Source organism: Sardina pilchardus, chromosome 17 (genome assembly GCF_963854185.1).
Source record: "Sardina pilchardus chromosome 17, fSarPil1.1, whole genome shotgun sequence".
NCBI lineage: Eukaryota > Metazoa > Chordata > Actinopteri > Clupeiformes > Clupeidae > Sardina > Sardina pilchardus.
Genome location: NC_085010.1, coordinates 15,781,325 through 15,807,382, shown reverse-complemented (window position 1 = coordinate 15,807,382; position 26,058 = coordinate 15,781,325). Strand labels below are relative to the sequence as shown.

The following is a 26,058-nucleotide window of genomic DNA, read 5'->3' as shown; positions in this document are numbered from 1 at the left end:
GGAAAACACATCCAGTTGTAGCCTAGGCCTATTAGTTATTACGTTGTCCTTAAAGCCTGCGAGGGGATATTTTTCAAATAGTATATGCCTACATACTGTCTGTCGGCTGTTCCTTAATTTATCCTAAATATCAGCTATTTGTTTACGTGTGTTCTTTATTATTTCTTTCACCATCATGTTGATTTCCATCATCCATCCGATTTTAGCAAGCTGGCACGCCTGGGTAGCACTAGCCACACGAAATTGATCAGAAATGCAAGTGTTAGAGCCATAAAGATGGTAGGCTATGGTTAGGCACAGCCTAAACGGAGGACGACGTGATGCATATGTGCAATAAAGGTGGCTTGAGGAAACATATTAAATAACCATACCTAACAAGTGCGTTTCTATTTTCTTTGCCACCCCCTGATGGATTGAATTCAGAAGTGTGCGTTACTTTGCGTTTGGCTCCACATATTCCTCTAGTAGGCCTATAGGCCTAGCTTTGGTATTTGATGCAGACTTTAATACCAACTTCAGAGAGTATTATTATTATTATTACTATTAGGCTATTACAATTTAACACGCGGTGGGCTTCAAATGCATGATACTGAAAATATTTGTCATTGCAACTGTCCTTTCATTAAGGGCTGTCCTTTCAATTTTCCTCGTTATAAATATGTACTTTCCTCAGACCAATTAATCTACAATAATCAACATAATTTAATTTGTGCCCACTTTGTAGGGGGAAAAAAACAATTTCCCCTGAGTGCACTCTATTCACTAGGGGTAGTAACACCAGCGCTTAAAAGGCGTTCCTCTGTTGTCGACCTACGCAGTTGAGAGGCGGAGAAGCTAACCCCTTGCTCTCAAGTTTTCATTGGACAAGTTATTGTACAACGATTGGTCAGTTCACAGGAACTTGCCCTTAATTATACGTCACCATCAGATCGCATCCAGTGTTCGCCTGTTGTGTAGATGAGCGTTTAGTTGTCCCGCCTCCTACAGTTTCTTCAACCTTTCTCAACGACGGAGCTAGGTTGTGAGTTCCCGGTACACACAGAGCGGAGAACAACAGAATTGACAGCCGCGACTCTAGTCAAGGGGAAGATGGAGCACAGAGATAATGACTTCAATATATTACTAGCCACCGATTCCTACAAGGTTAGTGAAGTAGACCGGTTTTCAATATTGGTTCGGGGAGTCTCTCTGCTGACTTGCGTAAGATGATTCATTGAATGAACATGGTAAAAGGCAAGGTGCTTTTCATCCTCCATTTGTCTTGGCTGCTCCGTGTACCAGTTGGGTAACGGTAGGCCAGATGGGTGGCGAGTAGAAGGTTGTGTGGTGTGAGTACCACATTTAAAGCATCGCCTAGCTTCTGAAATGCGGCCATCTATCTGCCAATGGGTGCTATTGATCACATAGGCTTTTCTAGTTTCCCGACCAAAGTGGAGCTCATGGAGATCTCACGTTACTTACAAGGAATTACCTCTGAAAGAAACAAATAGAATATAGCGGCTCAGAGATCGATTGCTGGTCGCATACTTTGGTTGATTTGCAAATAATTACGAAATAGCCAGTCTGCAAATCCATTGCCTACCCGGCACAGAAGCTAGTAATAAGGATACAATGATAACGTTATAGCTAGAGCTAGCTAGCATGTAACATTAGCGTACCGGAGAAACAAAACTGAAAGCAATTACGCAAGCAGTCTTCTCAGGAAGTAAAATCTCGTAAATCTGTTGAATAAGATTTTCTGATATTATATCGAGTTAATATGTGTTGCTTAACGATTTGAACGAATGGGCTATATTAATAAAGTATACTCAGAGATAGCGATGGCTTCGATTTCAGCCTCAATGGCTTGCTTGTTATATCCACTGGTAATTTTGTTGCACTTCTGATATGATTGTTTCTATTTGAGTATAATTTGTTATTTCGCATTAATCATCGTTATGTTATCACTTGACATTTGAGTCAGTTACAGTTCCTTTTCCATCTTGAATATCGGACAGGTAGATCGATCCTTGATGCCTTGCGATAATAATCCCTTCGCTGGAAGCGCACCTGCAAAAATTAAAGATGCGGCGACTCGACTTTTCATTTCACTTGTAGTAGGCCTATTTGCATTCAATCACACAATTCCATTACACCTGCTCCCCTCTCTCTCGGTTGGATTTCCCTTAAATTTGGGTACTGAGACGTATGTAAAGTTTAATCTAATGGGTTGGCTGATATGTGGACTCTGCCACAAAGGAACATGATGAGCATGTGAAATGACCACCATCACCAACACCTTGTCAGCGAGGTGCTTGCAATGCAAAGGAAACATTTACTGTGTGGAGTTCTGGTGTGTGTGTCTTGGGGTTTGAGGAATGCATCAGATTATCAGTTATGTTCTCAGATAGCTTGTGTACAGCCACATGGGTCTATACCTCTCTGCAGGGCACAACCTATAGTTCTCCAAAATCGGCTATAATTTGCCAAGTTGACTGAGCACTCTCAGTGGATTTAAGTCTCTTCACCTTACTACAGGAACAGCAGGGTGTGACAGTTGATGAGACCGTCTTGTTTTTCTGTAGTGGCACCATGCGTCTTTGAAGTTAACTGAATGTCAGCTCTTGTGCTCAAGTGCAGGTTTTGTAGCCTGATGCCATAATGCTGTTTGTGCAGCATTCTCCTTGACAAGGTCTCTCTTGGAATGTGTATAATTTTGTATAGCCTAGTTCCCAGTCTAAGTTTATCTTCCTCAGGTGTGGTGCTTACCTACTGTCTTTCCATGAGAGATTTGGTCCAATCTCCTTTATGTCATCATAAAGCAAAAGGCAAATCTGTCAATTTTGATGGCATTTTAAGTCAGTCCATTTGATGATGACATTGATCTGATCATTTTTTTCTTGCCGTGTTGAACTTGCGCTTCATCTTGTTTTGTTTGGATAATGTCGAGAACACAACCCAGCTAAGCTGGCGGACCGTTAGAAAGGTCAGTGTAAATGTAGATGTGTACGACCTTTACTGACCGGATTCCTCAACGGAGGGAGGGGAGGGAGAGTGTGCGGTGGATACTAGTCAGTAGATGATGAATGGTACGAAGAGAGTGAAAGAGAAAGAAAGTGACATGTGGAAAAGTGCTGGTATTGAACAGGCCAAGGTGAGGAGGCATGCAATTGATGGATGGCTGTGGAGCTAGCCTAACTATTGCTATGTAATTACATGTCTGGTTGCTGCTCAGTAAGAGCTGAGGTCATGTCTTCCTCGGCATCTTGTGCTTTGCTTGCATTTACAATTACTCTATTGGATGCTGCCCCCCCTGCCTGAGTACACAACTTTATTTATTTACTTGTTTACTTATTTGTGTTTATCTACTTATTTATTTACCCCCCCCCCCCCCCCCAAACAATGCAATGTCATCTGTTCTACCAGTTGCCTTGCACACCTCTCCTTGTCGCCACAACATGGAATCCCGTGCTGGAATTCAAAGCCCTCCCAAAATACATGGGAGCAAGTGATCAGTCAGATGTGTGTAACCTCTCTCTGTTGCCTCAGTTCATCTGGTATTTGAACGACGTGCGCTCGCTTTTGGATCCCAGGCCTGTGTGTGTGTGTGTGCGTGCACTTGGGCATATCTCAGTCGTGTCCTCACGCTCTGCCTTTCGCTGCTTCCTGTTTCCTTCCTGCGCATGTCCAGCCTCTGCCTGCAGCTGTCCAGTCATGAAGGGGGTGGGGGGGGGGGGGGGGGTGGGGGTGGGGGGGGGGGGGGGGGGCAGTGTTGTTGTGGGAGGAGGGTAGGGGAAACATAGCAGAGGGAAGGGGGGGGTGTAGAAGCTGCTTAGGGGCAGCTCCCATGGGGGTTGGGTCGGAGTGTGCAACTCATGGTGAGGGAAGGAGAAGAGAAAGAGAAAGAATCTGATGCTCAATGCATAGTGGGCTATTGTCAGCCCTGATCTGAAACATTTGGGGTGCTAATAGGGAAAGGCAATCGCTTCCCACACATCACTGTGTCTCTAGAATTGGGTAGGGTATGTTGTGTAGACAGTAGTTAAGCAAACAAAACGACAGTAATAAAATGTGAATGTCCTTCAGACCATTGTCAGGGACCATTCTCATGTTATGATGTGTGCGCAAATGCACATACACTCTCTCTATCTCTCTCTTTCACACACACACAGACATCCTTCACCACTTAGACGCTTATAAAATTTCATTGCGAGTGGTTCGCATTTTGTTACACCCTAACACACCTCTTCACTTGGCTGTATGTGACATTGTAGGCAGTGGCTTAGATTTACTCCATGTTTTTTTTTTTTTCTATAGTTACACATGCTTGGTCTTGCGTGAATGATAAATTTAGATCTCTTCCGGCTCATGTCCTTGGAGCACTGTGTCGAGGGTCATTTGGGCGTACCTTGCTATCATCACTGTGCTGTTTTGTGTTGCTGCTGTATACATATTTAGCATTAGTTTGGATTTTTTATTATGTTAAAAAAAATACAGAAATAATAATAAAAAAAATGGATTAATAAAGTACGCATCTCCTTATCTATGGGATGGTCACTGTGAAATCCTGTGGCAATTCTGAGTTTTATGGTAGTCTTAAGAGTACCTCTGTTTCAGCTGCACAGATGTTAGATGTGTTGACTAAAGGGCGGACACAGGCTTGTCCCAGCTATAGGCCTATCTATCTAATATAATTTATATGGTCAGGTAGTTGGCATCCTTTAATTCAAAAACCATATCAAGAAGTGTTTCTTAAACTCAGGGATACTTCCTTGGTAGAACTGTTCCTGCAGAGATAAGGCTAGGATCCTTCCTAGCATTCAGAAAACACCTAATTCTCAACATTGCGACAACTTTGAGGTTTGGGACAACTCTGGCATTGCACAACTGAAGTGTTGGATCATTTCTCTATGAGGAAGAAAGATGGTAGTTTGTAGGGGCACCCATTCAATACAGTTGTCGTCAACTTCAGATTGTGATTTTTTTTCTATCTAGTGAATTTCAATTCTTCAATACATTTTCAGTGAGCAAATACAATCACATGGTTTTGTTTCATTCAGAGTAGGCCATACACTGCAATTAATGTCAAGAGGAAATGGCACTACCACAATGTTGAGAATAAAAGCTCTTCCTGAAAGTGTGAAAGTGTGTGAGTGTGATGAGTGTATCAAATTACATGTGCCAGGATCCAACACAGGCAGTGAAATCTGGCATTGTGAGTCGATTGAAAATAAATAAACACAGATAAATCGGTAGTGTCACTTGGCAACACCCAAGGCTGCAGTGTCAGAATCCATCAACAATTGCTTGCAGTTTGATTTTGCATAGGTTTTTGTTTCTGTGGACCCATGTCTTAACTTGTGTGTGTGTGTGTGTGCGCTCTTGCTGTCTTTCAGGTCACACATTACAAACAGTACCCCCCAAACACTAGTAAAGTGTACTCCTACTTTGAGTGTCGTGAGAAGAAGACTGACAACACAAAGACCCGAAAAGTCAAATATGAGAAGACAGTTTTCTACGGTTTGCAGTACATCCTCCACAAATACTTAAAAGGTACGTACAGTATGAACGGGAGAAGTAACATTGCCTTGTTGAAACCAACACTTTTTGTCCATCTTACCCAAATTGCTCCTATTAGCTGAAGTGTACAGTAAGCCTCTATTCATGGGATCTAAACCTATGCTTGGCCAGAGGACCAGAAAAGCAGTGACTCAGACTCGGGTCCTGCCAGAAGTCAAATGAACCTCATGTGATGAAAGCCAAGTGTCAAACAGCAATGAAGAACTCCATCTTAAAGGCACAGAGGCCTCCATATGGGAAGATGGAGAACACAAGACCTCTTCAGTTCTCCTATCCTGCTCCTCCTCGGAACACCTTTCTGTAGCTCTAACTTACACACTTAGTCGGTTCTCCACCCCTCATCTTCTACTTGTTCTCTGCAAACATGCTGGGTTTTTTTTTTTAAATTTTTTTTTTCAGCCTTCTCCCCTTTTCCCTTTCACCTCTCCCCATTTCAAACGGGATTTCACGCTTGGGGAAGGGGGCTTGCTGAAGTGTCCTACTACGGGACGCTTTGGGAGACAAAAGAAACATCTGCTCTTCAGCCGCGGACGGCCGCACAAAGGCCAGCGACGCGAACAAGGCATTTGCCAGGGAGCAAAGCCGCAGAAGATGCCATTGATGTTCCCGGTTACAGCCGTAGAGCTTCAGAGAGTTTTTAGTGGTATGGTGCCTTCTGACACGGGGCCTTCCCTTGGCTGGCCCAGCCTCCACCGGTTTGGAGGTGAGACCGCTGCGCTGTGCCTTTAAGACGGGCAGAAGGGATTTTTTGTGTGCGTTGGTCCTGGTGGAGACAAAGCCCTGCACTGTGCGTCCGCGAGAGAGTTGTCTTAATGCAATAACCCACAAGAGGACGGCTCGCGGTGTGGTATTCCTTTGCATACTGTCTGTGTCACTTCCACTGTGTGTCATATCTGTGGTCATATCTCTCTCTCTCTCTCTCTCTCTCTCTCTCTCTCTCTCTCTCTCTCTCTCTCTCTCTCTCTCTCTCTCTCTCTCTCTCTCTCTCTCTCTTTCTCTCTTTTATTCTCTTTTATTCAGCCTCTCCTTTCTCCTCTCTGTCCTTTGCACTCCTGTTTATTCAGGTTCTGCTTTTCACATACTGTTTTTGTTGTCCCCAATTGCATTTCCTCTCATGGGGTTGGGCAAGGCCTTTCTCTGTCACTCTGTCTCGGTTTCAGCTCTTGTTCCTCCACACACTCACACTCCCGTCACCTTTGTGTTCCCAGGGAAGGTGGTCACCCCAGAGAAGATTCAGGAAGCCAAGGAGGTCTACAGGGAACACTTTCAGGATGACGTTTTCAATGAGAAAGGCTGGAACTACATCTTAGAGGTACAGTGTCTCTCGGTGGAGAAGTAGGGATATCAGCCACCTCCCACTTCCCATTACTGTCCCCGCAAGCAACACACAGGAATCAAGCGATCAGTTTTCCTTGTGTACATATCAGGGTGCAATCAAGGTTACAAAAGGCAATGCTGGACAGACAAAGGTGGAGACATAACTGAAACGCTAAACGCCATGCAGCACGTTTGTGCAAGTGCTGATCTGGCCACATCCAATTTGATTAGTCTTATATTGAATTTGTTGCCATATCGAGTTTGCAGTAGCTTCAATCCACGTTGTTTTCCTGTACAGACAGTAATGAGGAAGGAAAGAAAGAAAGAAAGCACATTTCAACAATTAAGCCGACAATTTCAAACCTGTAATATCATTGCCAATTTCTTTTGTTTGAGTTACTTTTTAACTGTATAGAATTTACAACAATAATTAAGTCATATACACAATATTGTTGTACATTCTATACAGTAATTTCCTGTGTATTAGCCGCATTATGTAGAAGCCGCAAGAAAGTGGTTTATCCAAGTTAATTGAAACAAAACCATATTAATGCTATATTAACTGTCCCTGTGTATTAACCTCATAGCTGAAGAAACTTTGCAAAATCATTGTGTAAGCCGCGGCTGATAGTGGGGAAATGACGGTATCGGCACCAAGGTGTTGCTAACCAGCGCATTGTTGAATTTGGTTGCAGAAGTACAATGGCCACCTGCCCATTGAGATCAAAGCAGTGCCAGAGGGCAGTGTAATTCCGCGTGGGAACGTCCTCTTCACTGTGGAAAGCACAGATCCAGAATGCTACTGGCTAACCAACTGGGTAGAGGTGAGTAGGAGAACAGTAAAGTCTAACTTCCCCTCAGACAGAATAACCTCTGATGTTGCTGCGTCACCAACCATTTCTGAGAAATGCTAAAATGCCATTGATGCACTCCACTCCACGCTGCCACTTATTGCCCCCCCGAGTTTATTTTTGTAATGTTTATGTCCTCTCATCTATTTGTGTCCTGCTATGTGAGGAGCTTCAGAGATGTTGTATATTTGTGTTGCTTAATCTTACATAATAAGTATAATTCAGATATGATGTCATTAAATTACTAGCGCAAGCTGAGTCTCAGTGCTGTTTATAGTCCGTCCAAGAGAGTTCGCATCATTGCCAACAATCACACTCAGCATTTAATTATGCATGATTGGATACAGCCAGTAGCTTGCACACATATGTATATAGACGTAATCACCGCACTATAAAGAAAAACATAACTGGTATTAAAACAAATTATAACAAGAAACAAATTACTCTATGTAGCCTTCTTCTACATCTCTTTTCTTTAAAGGTAGAGTTATAAAGTTTGCCTCATCTGTAGTTCTTAGTGTCAGTGTACTATGAGGCAATAAAAGCCAAAATGTGTCCAAAGATCCTCCGCTTTAACCCTCTCTGATGTGTCTGCTGCATGCACAGAGCTGAATACACAAACGCCATCCCAGACAATTGTATCCTCGTGGGTTTGTTGTGATTTCAGTCCTGCCCCACCCTAGACTCCCAGATCAGAATGACTGTGCAGATTTGTTTTGCCTCCCTCCGACCTGTGACACAGCGCTGTTTCGTTCCGCTTCTAAAGGCCTCCAGTGTGAGAGGCAGACATACGCACACACACACACACACACACACACACACACACACACACACACACACACACACACACACACACACACACACACACATGTGTAGTCTGCCACAGCTGGTAAATATAGCACACGCTCATCTGCCCTTGAAACATGAAACACTGCGTCATCACAGGTCCTTGGCTTCCGCCATTCTGCCCTTGGAAGAAACGTGATGAATAGCAGGTTCCCCTCTTGGCCTTCAATGAATGAATGACAGTGTTGGTCCTGTGACAGGTGGGAGGTTGCTTCTGTGGAATGAAACTGCATGTGGGGGAGTGAGTGTCAGCGGCCATTTTGGCTCACAGGGAATGTGAGGAGTTGCTGATTTGAGTCACGAGGGCACATTATATTGTAATTGGCCGCCAGTTTTGGAGCGTGTGACTGCCATCTGCACCATTGAGGCAGAGAGGTCTGAAGTATCTGCTGAAAACATTGATGGAGAGAGAGGGGGAGGGAGAGAAAGAGATAAGAGAGAAAGAGAGAGAGGGAAGGAGGGAGAGAGAAAGAGGGAGGGGGAGAGAGAGAGACAGGAGAGAGGGAGGGAGGGAGAGAGAGACAGAGGAGAGAGGGAGAGTCCTTGTAGGGCTGTCCATCTGGTCAGATTGAGCACAAGCCATGATTCCCAAAGCACACTCCGATCATGCATTTCAGCTATCTGTAAAATGTGTGATTGTTTAACCTAGTCACTCACGGGCGCGCCAAAAATTTAATCAAGGTCCAGCATGTTGTAACAGTGGACATTTACCCTTGTCTTAGTTATTTTGTGATGAAGAAACGTTGGTCTAATCATGTGTGTTTTCACATTGGATCTTATCACGATACTGCAAATATGTCAAGGTTGTGTTGGTAGAGTAGCCTAGTACAAGGGGAACAGAGGAGTTTTGAACATGTATCGTGACTCTGTAGCAACCACAGGGAGGCATGTTATGTATATAATGAGAACAACGTTTGGGGAAGGAAGCACGTTGAGGGATCTTTAAGGGTAGTGAGTGCTTAGGTTTTATTCCTCATGAAACACTTTCATTTGGAGTGTTACAATATGCTATCAGAACTGCACCCCTTAGTTTGTGGTCCTTATAAATAACATAGTGCCTTTTAATGTTGTAGTAGCCTATATCGTCCTTCACTGTTGGCAGACCAGAAATATACCCCAGTCGAGCAGTGTTACTAAAAAAAAGCCACTTCTGGATTTGATGTTGTCTTGCGAATTACATTACTGCGCTCAATGCATGAAGGGCAACATTTATATAACACTTTGCATTAAATAACCTCCTCTGCTTCCTGTATGGACACACATATCACTATTTACTTATTTGGGTCAGCAGCGCTTGATTCTCTGGGTGGAAGGTGAGGATGTCTTGCTCAGTAAATCAAGAAGACAACAAAGCTATTGCTCCAACTTTCTGCTCCAGCTCTTTTTATAGCCTTGCCTTGGTTTTCTATGCCCAGAGAGCATGGCATGTAATGACTGCAGATTCTCTCAAATGTTGCACTGGGGCAATACGTTGGCAAAAGGCTTCAGTGAGATTGGACTCGGTCCAATGTGGATCTGTGTGTATTTCAGCTTCAGCTCACTAGATGCAAAACAGATGGCAATCAGTGCCCTGGGTGGGGTCATCAAGCCTATTGTTAAATCTCAGAAATCAACCTAGGTGCTGGCAGACATGGAATTAATAAAGTTGAATCTTTTGCCAACCCGCTGTTACTCTTTAAACGCAAGTCATTTGTTAGAGCTTGAAACTTGAGCTTAGCAGCTCAGCGAGTCAGTGGTCTGTGCAACCATACTAACGATCACAAAATAACTGTGCATTTTGCCATTAAAGAAAGTCCGTTTGCATTGAGTGAATGTCCACATTCCCTAAAGAATATACTTGGGATAGAAGGAGAGGAAATGTTTAATGTTATGCGTGGCCCGTAGCACCTTTAGCTTTAGCGGCCCCCTTACATCTCTGTGGAGGTCTCCTGCCCAGGCTCTTGAAGTGTTTTCGCTTCAGCTCCAGAGATGCCAATCAAGGACATGGGGGAGGCCAAATCATACCACTGAAGCAACTACTTGCACATAGAGTTAACAAATTCGTCAACAAATATTTATTTATTTATTTTTGCGTCGTTCACACCAGTAAAATAATCAGCGAGATACACCGGTGTGCAGTGATTTTTTTCCCCACATGTTTGATACTCTTACTGCAAATCACCAGCACCTGTGAGTCAAGAAAGGCTGTGCACAGGGTCATTATTATTTTATTTACCAAATAGAGTATTCTATTCTACATACAAGGCCTTTATAGGAGCCTGCTGGGTTAATCTGTCACCTATTGGATTATACAACAAAGTGGTAGTGATTTTTGCAATTTTGACACACAAGAAACTCCATTTACATTGAGCTCTAGACTGGAATTATGTAGACGTACTCTACCCATACGTTTTGATATTAAAATGATTTTGATATTAAAGTTTGAGTTTAAATGTTGCCTTAATAAAACCTACAGTATTTCACAGTGTCTGGCCTCGTTGAGGTTAATGATGCCTTGGGTATCAGGTAAAACATCTTCCTGTTCATGTCCTTGCTGTGGACTGAACTGTTACACAAGTGGCTGTCTACGACTCTGTTCACATTTTCTAACCAAAACCTTGTCAAAATTGACAAAGAAATTGTAAAAAGCGCTGCATTTTTTAATTAATCTCTTGGTCGACAGCAGACAGACGGCAAGTAGCGATAGCTTTGAAATTCCCGCGGGAGTTGGTGGTTTACACGGTTAGCAGTCTTGTGAAATGGGCTAATTGCTCTGAAAATACGGCCTGTAGAGTGTCTCCTTCCGCGCTGTAGATGACAGGCCTGCGTGAAAATGTGCTTCAAACTCATTCTTTAATCTCCCACTGCAGGGTGGTCAAAAAGGCTGGCAAGCAAACTGCTTCCCGATACATCTCACCATTGTGCCACGCTTTGGCTCCCATACAGTTGTGCTTCAGCAGTAAACGGTTGCCAGCATTGAGCAACTATGGATAGCTTCCGTAGTGAACGGAACGGAAGCTCATTTCTGTTTTGCGCTGGCACGAGAAATTCTGGTTATTTCAGGAATGTGGCAGCAAGCAGTTTTTGATGATTGTCGCAGAGTGGCACCTGGACAAGTTTTGTCATTGAGGCCCAGTGCGTGTTTTTTTTTGTTGTTGTCTTTTTTTGTTCATTTTTTTTTTTGCTGTATCATAATATTTTCATTTTTCTGGCTGACGCTAAAACAAAGAAATTTCGCACATCCACCTTGCGACAGGTCCTCCAACCCAGCAAGGGAACACTGTATCCCCACCCACCCAGTAACCTTCCCTGTTGACACAGCCGTCCTGGCCCAAGCTCACTGGAATCCCCAGGAGGATAAAGGGGTGCTGGAAGTCAGCTTTACATTTAAGTTCCAGCTGACTTCACTTGGAGACAACAGGCTTTGTCCACATATTGGGAAATTAAACTCGGAGTGAGAAGAGGGTGGGGTGAAGAGGCGGGGAGGTGGGAATGGAGAAGAGGTGTCTTGCCAAGTCAGTATCCCAGTGTCTCATCTACACAAACTTACCAGTTCTTTTATCCCCTTCTTCTCAATGTTTCTCCCCACTTGCAGACTATCCTTGTTCAGATTTGGTACCCCATCACTGTGGCAACCAACTCGCGGGAACAAAAAAAGATTTTGGCCAAGTACCTGATGGAAACATCTGGGAACTTGACGGGGCTGGAATACAAACTCCATGACTTTGGCTACAGAGGCGTGTCTTCACAAGAGGTAAGCAAGACTTCTTTAGGCAATAATCAATACATTAATCAATTAATTAATCAATTATCATTAGTTAATTAGTCATCAGTTAATCATCAACAAAACTTTAAAGAGACCCTATGCAACTTTTTCATAGTCATAAAATCGCTTAGAAATCGTTGTTTTGCTTGACTGACCAGTTTTATCGAAAACAGTAATATTTCCTCCCGCCCCCAGTGTCCCTATCCGCTATTGCAACCTTTGTTCAGGAGACGATCGTTCCCTGTTTACATCTGGAAGGCTGAGACGCATAAAGAACAAGAAGAATCACGCTTGCAATTTATATATTTATATATGTATAAATATACACGCTAAAGCTGTCGGGGAAGCTCTGCAGAGAAATATGCAAGCATAAAACGAGCGAAAACGAAACTTGAGATGAAATCGCCAATCCTGCATAGTTTCTCTTTAATTACACATTAACACTGCCGTGGTCTTGCGTACTTCCCTCAAATTCAAATTTGAAAGCATGCTACCAACACAGACATTTGTGGAATGTCTGTGCTATTACTAACAAATCATGTGTACTCTGTTCCCTCAGACGGCTGGGATTGGTGCCTCGGCACACTTGGTGAACTTCAAAGGAACAGACACGGTGGCCGGAATCGGTGTGATCAAGAAGTACTATGGAACCAAGGACCCTGTGCCTGGGTTTTCAGTGCCAGCTGCTGAACACAGGTGGGTGGTAGTAGCAGCAGCCTCAGGGAACTATGCAACAGCAGCAGCAACAGTGTCCAAATGCTCAGCAAATGAAGTCATGTCTAATTTATGTTTAACATTGACCCAGTGACTAAGCTGGTGATATGGAAGAAGGCTCAACTGATTTTTGCCTACGTTAATCTCGCTTCTTAACATTTAAAGGGCAAACAAGCACAGAAATGTGCTATAGTGCAGCTCGACATGCTGCCGGCGGTTACACCACTGTTAGGACTTCTATAACTGGAGCAAGGTTGTGTTGACTGATCACAGATACAAGCACAGATCTTTACGGTAGAGACCTTTCTAATTTGTCAAAGACTTCAAATCTACAAATCATGGCAAAGTTTACCAACCGATTCAGCTTTGCTAGAAAAGGGTGCTCATCGGGTCAGATGTTTTCAAAATGTCTATGGGCTCATAATGCAAAGAATTGCCTTAAATTTTATTCTAAAACATGAACATATAAAGCGGGAAAGCTGTGTACACACCGAAAAAGGTTCAGGTGTATGAACTTGTAATCTAACCAGTCCAAAATGTAATTGAAAGCAGCAATTGTAGTAAAGTTGAGAAATTTCCTTTCGAATACAAGGTTAAAGTGCTCATATTCAATGAAATGGCTAAATATTTTTTTTTTCCGTTTGTGTCATTTGAAATTCAATGGCTCTGGAAGTTTGTAAGGAGGTTTGCGTCACAGTATACTGATGGCCTATTGAACCATCAGTATAATTGCAGATATAGATTTAAAAAAAAGGGACATCTGACATGATGAATGAATCAGAACTAACTATTCATACCCATTCAGCACTGATTTTTTCGGATTGCTTTTGGAAATCTGAAACGGTTGATGAACCACTCATAATCATGGAAATAGATATGGGTGCTGCTGTCTCTATAGAGTCTTCACATTACCTTTCAATTCTGGCATTGACATTATCCACTACTAAAGGCCGGCGCCCACCGGACATGGCGTTCTGCGGTCTGGGCTTGACACGCAGGATTTTAGAATAGTTTTCTATCTCTGTGCGGCTGCTGCGCGGCAGACGTTTCCAGTGGGCTTTGCTCCCTGGGAGTTCTAATTTGTTTATTGTCGCGGCGCGCCGCGTACGTATCCGGTGGGCGCCGGGCTTAAGACTACAGAGCTACAATTGTCATTATGCTGTATATGTGCATGTTTGCATGTCCATTTAGGCTACATAGCCCACAACTTAAAGTGTTTTAAAACAAATAATAATTAAAAACAAATTAGGCGGTGTAATTTCCGACTATGAAAAACACATTTGAAATGTATGTAGCCTGTACGGGAAGGCATTCTCGCATTCATTTCACTATTGATAGATTCCACTGTGAGTGTGAAAGATGAAGACATGCACAACTTTTTTTGTTGATATGCAAACACACAAGGGTGTGGGAATTGTTGACTGAGGGTCTAAGTGGGTTACCCGTAATCAGTTGTTAGTCTCTGCGATGGGCATAGTTGCTGTCTTGAGAGAATAGAATGATTTGCTTCTCACAGTGCTTACAGCTTCATACTGTACGTTAAAGGCATCAGACCATTTGTGACAACTTGTGGGTAGAAAAACAAAAGGGTAATATCCTTTATCTTATGAGAAAAATTGATGAGTTTGTAAAATGAGAAACTGCTATGAAAAGGGTTTGTACTAGAGAAAACCCTAGTATTTCATAGCCAGTCTGGTGTGATATGTTGCAACGATCCACAACATGTGATATCTGTTTGACTTCATTCCTGACCTTGTCTTGCTGGTGCATATAGAATGTGAAACTGAAGTTCAATTTACTGCGCTACATGGCTGTTGACTCAACAGTAATTTCCTGTCTATTAGCCGCATTGTGTGTAAACCGCAGGACAGTGTTTTATGCAGGTTAAAAGAAACAATACCATATTAACTGCCCCTGTGTATTAACCTCATATCTGAAGAAAATTTTCAAAATCAATGTATAAGCCACAGCTAACACTAGAAGTGCCACAATTTCATGCTAGAACTGCCACAAGCGGCTGTTTAGCCCTTAGAACTCTATAGTCAAACATCAGGACTGTAGTCATTGTACACACAACTTTACCTTCATTGTACATGCACAACTTTACCCTCAAAATTACCTTTATGACTGACTAGTTCTAGTGTTGAAGTGTCCACTTACACAAGTTCAGTAACTACCAGTATATACCATAGATGTAGTCTTGGTGACGCCACTTTGAGGCCCCAGTCTGCACACAAAACCAATCTCTGCATTGACTACAGTTACTGCAACATGATTGCACCCTTCATCGAGTCCAGTGCATTATGGATGTTCAGCCAAAGTTGTCACTGGCCCCTGTTACGTAACGCCACACACGCCATTCCTGTGGATTGGGTGGACTGATTAGTGTTTGTTTTAAGAGATGCCCTCCTTGTTCCAAGTGGTGGCATAAGTAAGTTTGTTTACTTTTGTCTGTTTGAGAGCGAGTATTGCGTTTTCTTCTTCTTCTCTAAGAGGATGGGCTGTTAGGGCTTCATTTTGAGGTGTTGTCTCTCCCTCTAGTGGTGAATCTCCGGCACCACATTTAGTTCTGTTTTGTTTTTCTGACTTCTTTTTTTTTTTTTACGATTATTTTTTTGGGCTTTTTATGCCTTTTAATTGGACAGGACAGTAGAGAGAATGACAGGAAGCGAGTGGGAAAGAGAGTCGGGGTGGGATCCGGAAAGGAATCGAACCCGGGTCGCCGGCGTGTGGTGCAGGTGCCCCAGCCAGTCGCGCCACGGCTGGGGCCGTTTTTCTGACTTCTTAACAACGTCTCACTTCTAATTCCTCCGCAGCACCATCACCGCCTGGGGGAAGGACCACGAGAAAGACGCCTTCGAGCACATTATCAAACAGTTCCCCTCCGTGCCCGTGTCCATCGTCAGCGACAGCTACGACATCTACAACGCCTGCGAGAAGATCTGGGGCGAGGACCTCCGGCACCTGATCGAGAAGCGGAGTGCTGACGCTCCGCTGGTGGTGCGGCCAGACTCGGGGAACCCGCTGGACACCGTGCTGAAGGTATCCGGTTCTTAAGTCCGACGTCACGGCCCAACAGCTTTTTTTGTGAAAAGATGTTTACTAGGGCAGCCATACGTTTTTTGCAACTTGTAGACTTTGTCATCACCACTTCCGCCACACTTTTGTAGAACAAAATCGCTATGTATGTGATGATGATGATATCATGCCATCATGATAACTGAACCATACAAATTATACTTGGTGGTTATTTATCGCCCTCCAGGACAGCTTGGCAACTTTGTGAATGAATTGGACATTCTACTGTCTGCTATTCCAATGGATACGTGCCCTCTGTTGATCCTTGGTGATTTTAACATTCATCTGGACAACTCCTCTTCAGTTGACTTCCTGTCCTTACTCTCCTCCTTTAGTATAACACGTGTTCACAGTCCTCCTACTCACAAGGCTGGTAAGGATCTTGATATGATTCTGCTACGTAACTGTACTGCAGACAACGTTTGGGTTAATCCTCTACATGTATCAGATCATTACTTCATTAGATTCTCTGTGCGTCTCCTTGATAACCCTACAGTTCCTGCTCCGACGATGTCATTCCGACGGAACCTCAGAAGCCTCTCAAGTGAACATTTTGCAACATTAGTAACTTCTGCTCTACCTATTCCAAGCTCATTCTCATCACTTGAGGTTAATGATGCTACAGACACTCTCTGCTCTACACTGGCATCCTGTCTGAATGCAGCATGTCCTCTTTCCACAAGACCCACTCGTTCTAAACCTCGCCATCCATGGCTGACAAACAGTATACGCTCAGTACGCAAGGAACTTAGAGCTGCTGAAAGGAAATGGCATAAATCTGGAGATAGAAATGATCTTAGTAAATACCAGTCTATGCTATCATCTTTTTCATCCACTGTCACACTTGCAAAAAGAACATATTATCAGAGTAAGATTGAGAACGCCACTGACAGCAGAAAACTTTTTGCTACGTTCAAGTCTCTTCTCAATCCTCCACCACCGCCATCAGCTACTTCACTGTCAGCAGATGACTTTGCAACATTTTTCACTGAGAAAGTTGCTAAGATAAGTGCTCAGTTTGATGACCCTATAAGAAGGACTCTGCCTGGTGTTAGCATGATGCCATCATTGGACTTTTTCTCTCCTCTTGATGAGGAAGCGGTCTCTCAACTGCTTCAGCGAAGCCGTCCAACAACATGCCCTTTGGATCCTGTCCCGTCTACGCTCCTGCAGTCTATAGCACCCGCTATTATACCGGCAGTCACACATGTATTTAATACTTCACTCAGTTCTGGAATAGTTCCTTCTTCTTTTAAACAGGCAAGAATTACGCCTTTGCTGAAGAAAAGTACACTTAATTCAACTGATGTGAAGAACTACAGACCTGTCTCCCTTCTTCCTTTCTTGTCAAAGGTTTTGGAGAAAGTGGTCTTCAAGCAAATGTGTGACTTCCTCTATCAGAATAACCTACTAGACCCTATGCAGTCTGGTTTCAAGAGTGGTCATTCTACTGAAACTGCTCTTCTATCTGTGACTGAAGCATTGAGAGTAGCTAAGTCCTCTGCTCAGTCATCAGTGTTAATTCTGTTAGATTTATCTGCAGCCTTTGATACGGTTAACCATGACATTCTCCTTTCTACACTATATGAACTGGGAATTTCTGGGAAAGCTCTTGACTGGTTCAAGTCTTACCTTAAAGGGCGTTCTTTTAGCGTGTCTTGGCAGGGACAGATATCAAAGTCTCATGACCTCACTACAGGAGTCCCCCAAGGATCAGTATTAGGGCCCCTCCTTTTCTCTATTTACACCACTTCTTTAGGTGGGATTATTCGCTCTCATGGATTTGAATATCATTGCTATGCGGACGACACTCAACTTTTCCTATCCTTCCCACCTGAGGACTCTAGTGTTTCCCATCGAATCTCTGCATGCCTGAAGGACATTTCAATCTGGATGAAGGATCAGCACCTTCAGCTTAATCTTTCCAAAACTGAGCTCTTGGTGTTTCCAGCAAAAACAGCTATTCCCCAACAGATCAATATCCAGCTTGATTCATCCTCACTGACTCCAACCGGATCGGCACGTAACTTGGGTGTCATAATTGATGACCAACTTACTTTCTCTGAGCATGTTGCCTCAATTGCAAAGTCATGTCGGTATACCCTGTACAACATTAGGAAGATCAGACCTTATCTGACACAAGATTCCACTCAGCTTCTTGTACAGGCAATGGTTATCTCCAAGCTGGACTACTGTAATTCTCTGTTAGCTGGCCTACCTGCTTGTGTATTAAGACCACTACAGTTGATTCAGAATGCTGCAGCACGACTGGTCTTCAATCAGCCAAAAAGGACACATGTAACCCCTCTCCTAGTTACTCTCCACTGGCTCCCTATAGTAGCCAGAATTAAATTTAAATCCCTCACTCTGGCCTATAGGACACTGACTGGATCTGCTCCCAGCTACTTCAGTTCTTTAATCACAATGTACATTCCCAACCGCCCATTGCGATCTTCTGAGGAGCGTCTGTTATGTCGACCAACCATACATGCTAGGTCAAATTGTAGATCCTATTCTTCAGTGGTTCCGTGTTGGTGGAATGAGTTGCCCAGTGCTCTCCGTTCCAGCAACAGCTTTGGATCTTTTAAGAGGGGTCTTAAGGCATATTTATTTAATATGCACTTAGTCCTTTGAGTTTGTGATGTGTTATGGTTTGTATAATAGTATTGTTTTGTTATAATTTGTCTATTGATAGAATTTGAAATTTATTTTGCTATTGTCCTTAAATTTAGCAATACCATGCTTTAGTTATTATTATTATATATAATTAACTGAGTGACTTATTTGATTGCTATTCTCATTTCACTGTTTTATTTCTCATTAGGTTAGTGCTTAAAATTATTGTTTTACTGATAATATTACTATTCTCCCTAGTTTGCAATTGTTCACTGTTAATTTGATTTGTATTGTTATTTGTTTGTATGTCGCTTTGGACAAAGGCGTCTGCTAAATAACCATAGCCATAGCCATAGCCATAGCCATAGCCATAGCCATGATGTGGGGCTATTTCAATTCAAAAGGCCAAGTGAATTTTAACACATAGGGTTAACACAGGCGTTCTAATACTTATGACCCCTGTTTTTTAAGGAAAACATTTATTCATTTACAATATATTATTCATTCACAAAGAAAAGTGATGTCCTTAAAGGTTCCTCTTTTTTTTTATTTAAGGCATTGAGATCAAATTCCAAAAGATGATTTTATATTCCTCTTTGTTGTCAACTTTAGCATGTGTTTCAATACTTATGGAGGTAGCTGTATATAAATACGCATTTACCATTTACCATCATGTAATGTTCTGTAGAGAAACGCCTTTTCAGCAACTCACTGCCTCTCATTTTGTAGGTACTGGAGATTTTGGGCAAGAAGTTCCCTGCCAAGGAGAATTCGAAGGGATACAAACTGCTTCCTCCCTACATCAGGGTCATTCAAGGAGATGGGGTGGACATCAACACACTGCAGGAGGTACAGAAGATGCTGGTCTTATACAGTATACACACACCCTTATTACACAGCTTTTCGAGTGCTACAATGCTCCCTTACTTATTACCCACAATACACACATCAGATTGGAAGCCAATATAATTGAGAACGCTGCAAGTGAAACTAAATGTCATGTGAAAACATGCTGCTTGATGGTGTTTTAAGCCCCCAATGTCATCTTGCAGGCAGCGCTGCCACTGTTGACTTAAAGGCAACTAATCCTAACCCTAATCCTAACCCTAGCAGGCAGCGCAGCCTTGAAGGCAACGATTAAAACACCAAGCAACAAAATACTAAACTAATGCATAATAAACTTAAACACTCAGAGAGCGCAAACCTCCACCAAGCGAAAAGTAAACATAACCGTTTCCTGGATCCAGACGGTAATACGGATCACTCCCAAATTTCGTCGAAATCCATCCACAACTTTTTGAGTTATCTTGCAAACAAACAAACAAACAAACAAACCCAGATGAAAACCTCACCTCCTTGGCAGAGGTAATAAAGAATGTAGATATGTAGAATGTACATGTGGTTTGGAAAACATGATCAATCAATAGTTGGTCCAGACAAACAAGTAGAGCTGCACCTAACTGATACCTTCATTGTTGATGAATCTGTTGATTATTTTCCTAACGAATCGAGCTAACGCAGCCAAGCAGCTACAGTGTTACACTCTGGGGGCATGTCCGGGAGCTTCCAAGTACAGTACATGCCCCCAGAGTGTGGCGCTGTAGCTGCCTGGCTGCATTGGCTGCTGGCTGTAGCAACTCGATGTAGAAAGCTAGGTGTTTTCAAGGTTTTTTTTTTCACACCGACAATACTCTGTGGGGCAGATGTACTAACGCTTTTGCGCCCATTTCAGGCGTATTTGTTTCGCAACGTGCGCATAGAAAGATGGCGAGGTATGTATCAACATGCCGCAATGAGGTGAAAGCGCAGACTGCCTGTCGCGGGAGCTGAAAATGGCAAATTGCGCTTTTCCGTCTCATGCATATGGATTTATGGGAGTGTCAGCTGATAGTAGGAGGTTCGTGTAAAAAGATGGGAGGAGAAGCGTAAAATGCGCCTAATTATGTATTCCCCTGTATGTACTAAAACTGCCCATGAAAGCGCACGTCTATTTTGCGCCTGAATATTTCCGCCTTGTAAAAGCAGGTGTTAAATGCGATTTGCTGTTAAATGCATCTATAAGAGAATCATTCAAAGACAACAAAATCGCTAATTAGACCACCAGTTTTGCGTCTTTGTACTAGCCTACATCAAAAGCAACCTTAACTTTCGGAGGCTTTTCGAATGTTTACTTTCACTTTCACGCCATCCGCTTAAACTTTCCTACTTGTTAGATTTGATAAATCTTCCATAGCCTACGTGCACAAGTAAGCCTAGTTTGAGTAGAACTACGTAGCCTACTGCTCTAAATTATCTTCCTGCTTGTTGACATTATGCATTGTATTATTTCAGGATCGCTAAACGTCGGATTCCTTCTAATGTAGCCTAGTCATCAGTTAACTTCATTCAACTGCGCTTCTGATTGACGTGTCGTTCAGTTGTTGTCCTTCGCAAACTGCGTTAGGGGGCGGAGAACGGCGCAGATTACCAAAGATCCTTAAGGCGTAGCAAGATACGTCGTCGTAGTTCATGTCTATGGGCGCAAAACGGGGATCACTTCCTCTGCATAAAGAGGCGTGTCATTGCGTGTCAGACGTATTCATGGGTTTCATCAGGTCCCTTTCCACAGGTGTACAAAATCAAGCACTCGATTATCAATGCTTGATGATGTTCCAAAATAATCTTGCTGCTCTTTCAAGCCCTCTACATTTATTAGTTCTAATATGGAAGTAACACACACAAAGCATACATTTCAAGGAATTGAATAAAAACATCAATGGAATAATGGAAATATGTCGCTGCTCTCATTAAGTTACCCCAGCGCCATCTGATCGTCGTTAGCACAAATCAGGATTTGGTTCAGCTGGCTAATGTGTTGTCAAGGTAGAGCGTACGTAGCAACCGGCCAACATAAGCAGAATAAACAAGAGGGGCACACCTGATATAAAGTCGATTTTCTCCAGACGGGAATGCTCAAAAATGCTAAAAAGGTACCTGAAGTGGTCAGAAGGGGTTGAGGGTCATGAAACCGTGCCCAAAATTTACATTCCTAACTCAAGAGAATGGAGATTTTAGCATATAGTTGAAATTCTGATCTATGTCCATAGACTTCAATGGAACAGTTGCTGCCTCTGCTCTGCATAAAGGGGGATTTTGACCCCCCCTCTTGCGATTCGGGTTCCAGGAAGTGGCTTCTCATGAAGTATCTTGCTCCGCCCCTTAATGATCTTTGAGATTACCCAACGAATTTCAGGATTGGTAAATAGGACGTAAACTGAAGTATGATAGCGTGTGCTTTCTGCGTGTTGGCTTTGGCGCTATAAACGTTACGATCGCTATTCTTAGTACATCTGGCCCTGAGTCCTCGAGAAACGGAGATCTATGTGAAAACTCGCCAGATTTCTCCTTTAATGTCATTAAAATGTATATGTAAATCAGTGTATCAACACTCTAACAAAGATATTAATTGAACTGTTTAATTGAGTTCTAGTAAACTAGTTCACACTAATTGATTAATTACTCAATAATATCAACTCTCCAAACAAGCAACCAACTCTACTTAAACTAGTTATTGCATAAAGTTAAGATGGCAGTGTTTCTTAAAATCTTGCGGTGGGCTCGTCTATCCCCAGTGTAGCGTTATCTGTAACGGCATCTTCTGTTATATTCTAATATTCTGCTCCTTACATATTTACTCCGACACTGAACACCTTGTTTGTCCAATAATAAAAATGTTAGCACGCATACATCTTTTTATATCGTAACTTGCTGATTCACTGGGTAAAAAACCCGGTCTGGGTCATGTAGACACTGATAACATTAACAAGTGGCAGGTTCAAACACACCTGGCTCCATCGGAAACAAACAAGCCCACCAAGAGCCGCTCATGCAACTAGTCTGTAGAAGGCCAACATTTTAGCGCATTACCACCACCTACTGGGGTGAAGGGTAAACTGCATGTTATTCAGTGTTACCCTTTAATTCACATCTATAGGGACAATGGCATACCGTCCATGTAAGTGTAATAATGTAAGAAGGTTATTATGAAACAAAATTAGTGTTCAAACTTTCAACTGTTTTGCACCATATCAACACTGATGTAGAGCCTTGCTAGTTTCCCTAGTTCTATGCAAAGAGGATGTCCTATGCTTTTTTAGATTAGATTAGATTAGATTAGATAGTACTTTATTGTCTGTTACACAAGGGTTACAGAAAATTTTCTTTGACAAGGCTATGTTGTATACATTGTGTGTTGAATTCTCATACAACAGTGCAATTTAGAAATTATTTTCTTTCATTTAACAAAAAAATATAGGATAGTGCACTTAATTCTCATTTACAGTAACATCTGAACTTGCCATGATGGTGACCCAATCTTGCTCATTGAAAATGTGTAGCAATTCCATCATACATATTTGCGTGTCCTAACTTTGCCCTTCCCTAGATTGTGGAAGGCATGATGGAGCACAAGTGGAGCATTGAGAACATCTCCTTTGGCTCAGGAGGGGCTCTCCTGCAGAAACTCACCAGGGACCTTCTCAACTGCTCCTTCAAGTGCAGTTATGTGGTGACCAATGGACTTGGGGTAAGACTGGTGGGGGTTGGGGGAGTGTAACAGCTTGCCCCTCTACCCACCTTTAGTCACCTTTTTTTTTTTTCATCCGCATATGCAAAAGCTGTTGCAAACTTAAAATGTAGTCCTAATTTTGATTTCAACGTTCTACCTTTTTTTTCTTTTTTTTCCCCCCAGGTGAACGTGTTTAAGGATCCTGTAGCAGACCCTAACAAGAGGTCTAAGAAGGGTCGTCTTTCCTTACACAGGACACAGAGTGGAGACTTTGTTACTATGGAAGAAGGAAAGGGAGAACTTGAGGAATTTGGAGTGGTATGTTTTTGTTTATGTGCTTATGTTTGTCGAATTTAGCAGACTCTTTTGTCCAAAGCGACTCACAACACAATAGTTAAGAGGAACAGTAAAGTGTTTTAAAAAGTTGGTAAGTGTACATTAAGAAAAAAGTTATAATAATAGTAATATCAAAACAAAATCAATGATCAATAATGAAAATAAACAAATACCTTAAATATACAAACCATAACTTATAAGAATGTATTGAATGTAGAGTTCTTATGTTGATGTCTGCTCAAGTTTGAACTGTTTTCAATCTTCTTAAAGTGGAGTTTTTCGCCCCTCAAGTAAAAAGTGCTGTCTCTGCTCGTTCCATAGGATCTGTTGCACACAGTGTTCCAGAACGGGAAGATTGTGAAGCAGTACACCTTCGACGACGTCCGAGAAAATGCCAAGCTGAAGGACACCGAGCTGGAGGGGCTTCTTCATTGAGCTGTCGCTCTCTGGAGTCCTTCTCTTGACCACCTCAATCTCCCCCAACTACCCCCCACCCCATCCCACCCCACCTCTTTACCCTCACCCTCACCCTCACCCTCCCAAAAAGCCCCGGTCTCCTAACCCCTCACAATACCCTCTAGAGCACTATCCTCCACAGGGGCCGAGCGTATTGGAGCCTGTCACCACTTCCAGCCCTGGGCCTCCGGACAGCTGACAGCGACAGGAAGAGGGAAGGAAAGCGAGTGAGTGAGAGAGAGAAAGAGAGAGAGAGCGAGCGAGAGAGAGAGAGAGAGAGGGGGGGGGAAGCACTGAAATAGAAGAGAGAGAATGAGTGAACGAGGGAATGAAGAGGTGTGAGAGAGGAAGACGGGGGGAGGAACAAACCTTCAAACGACACACTGTACCCCTGTGTTCTGTGTACAGAGCTGTTCTGTCTTTCAGTTTCCAGAATCTGCTAAGCTTTGATGTCTCTTCTGAATGGACGAAAAAAAAAGTATATATACAAATCATGATATCATGGTATACGAATCATTTAAATGCGGTAATGTAACTGTGTATTTGACCAAGCATCGCTATGATCACACACCTTTGCGGGAAAGTAGATATATGTGTATATTGAAGAGGGTTTTGAGATTTTGTTTTTTCGGTTGTAGGACTGGAACATAGCGATTTAGTGTTTTTTGAATGTGAATGTTGTGTATGCAGATCTTTTTAAAACACTTGTATCAAAGGAACACCGTTCCTTATGCAAAAGAAGTGGACTGATTACATTGTAATCGGCAAAAAACGACAACTTTGACGGCCTTTTCGAGGAACCGTATAGCTTTTTTCCTTTCCCTCGCAGGATGAATATAATCTGAAGTTGCCAAGTGAGTTAGACGCATGTAGATGCGGTTAGATGCAAATATTGCTGAAGCACTCTCCAGAATAATGGTGTAAAGAACGGTGTCTGTGGCAACTTGAATGCCTCCTGGGTTTTTCTTTTCTATTACTGTTGTTACTACTACTACTACTTCTATTATTATTATTATTATTATTATTATTATTATTATTATTATTTGTACAAGTATTACTTGTCATCCATGTTTTTCTATCGGTTGGAAAACAGATGGATCATGCCATTTAAATATGGGAAACATATTAGACTGGCTTGTTTTGCTATCTTGTAATACTCATTGTTTCGAGCTCCAGAAATCATTATTTTTTATGACGGAAGAAGAATATTTGCCAGAGCTATTGCATTGAAATATCCATACTTACAACAATGTGGCCAAAACGCCTTCTCTCTTGTTCAGAACATGTTGTATGTTTATGAAAGGGAGCTGGCTGGTTAGAAGGTAATAGATATATTGTTATTATTTTTGTCTAATGCCCATTTTATACCAACAGAATTTGCCTACCTTCTAAGTTCTAGTGTGACTAGTGTCGTGTGGTCAGCCCCTAGCTTGTGCGTGTGTGTGAATGTATGTGTGTATGTATGTACAGTGTAGTTTGAATGGGAAATTGATTGATTGTTTATGTTTTAAGTATAATTTTGTTGCTGTTTTTATGTATATGTTGGTTGTCCTATTTTTTTTCCCTTTTCCTGACTCTTCCTCTGATATTTTACATAACATAACGATTGCAGTGTTGTCAACATTAAAAGAAAATCCACCCTGTTTAACCAAACTGTTTTTTAAAGTAATTTGAAAAAGGTGAATGCATTCCCTTTTCTAGCTGCTGTTAAGTCAATTAAAGATTTCCCAATGCACTAGCATTCAATCTGATAGTAAATTGAATCACATTTTGAAGTTACATTGTGCTAGGAACATAAGTGTGGAAGTTTAAATAAAAAAGCAATATCATACCAATTGTAGTGACAAATGTTGTTTTGTTGTCTATTTGAGTGTTTGTGTGTTTATTAAAACAGTCATCAGTATTTGCATCTGCTGACATATTCTTGTGGTGTCAAAATACGATATTTAAAGTTGTAACAGTAACCTCCAACCCTTGAGCATGAACATGCATAC

General features: G+C 42.3%; 1 protein-coding gene across 1 annotated transcript; it reads left to right on the top strand.

Annotated features, from left to right (window-relative positions):
• Window positions 1-987: 987 nt before the first annotated feature.
• Window positions 988-25,899, top strand: nampt1 (nicotinamide phosphoribosyltransferase 1). Its single transcript, XM_062517566.1, has 11 exons — window positions 988-1,143; window positions 5,376-5,532; window positions 6,768-6,871; window positions 7,572-7,700; window positions 12,148-12,306; window positions 12,878-13,014; window positions 15,849-16,074; window positions 19,456-19,575; window positions 23,150-23,290; window positions 23,456-23,590; window positions 23,930-25,899. The coding sequence occupies exons 1-11, from the start codon at window positions 1,090-1,092 to the stop codon at window positions 24,041-24,043; spliced, it is 1,476 nt and encodes a 491-aa protein (XP_062373550.1). The 5' UTR covers window positions 988-1,089; the 3' UTR covers window positions 24,044-25,899.
• The last annotated feature ends 159 nt before the right edge of the window (window positions 25,900-26,058 follow it).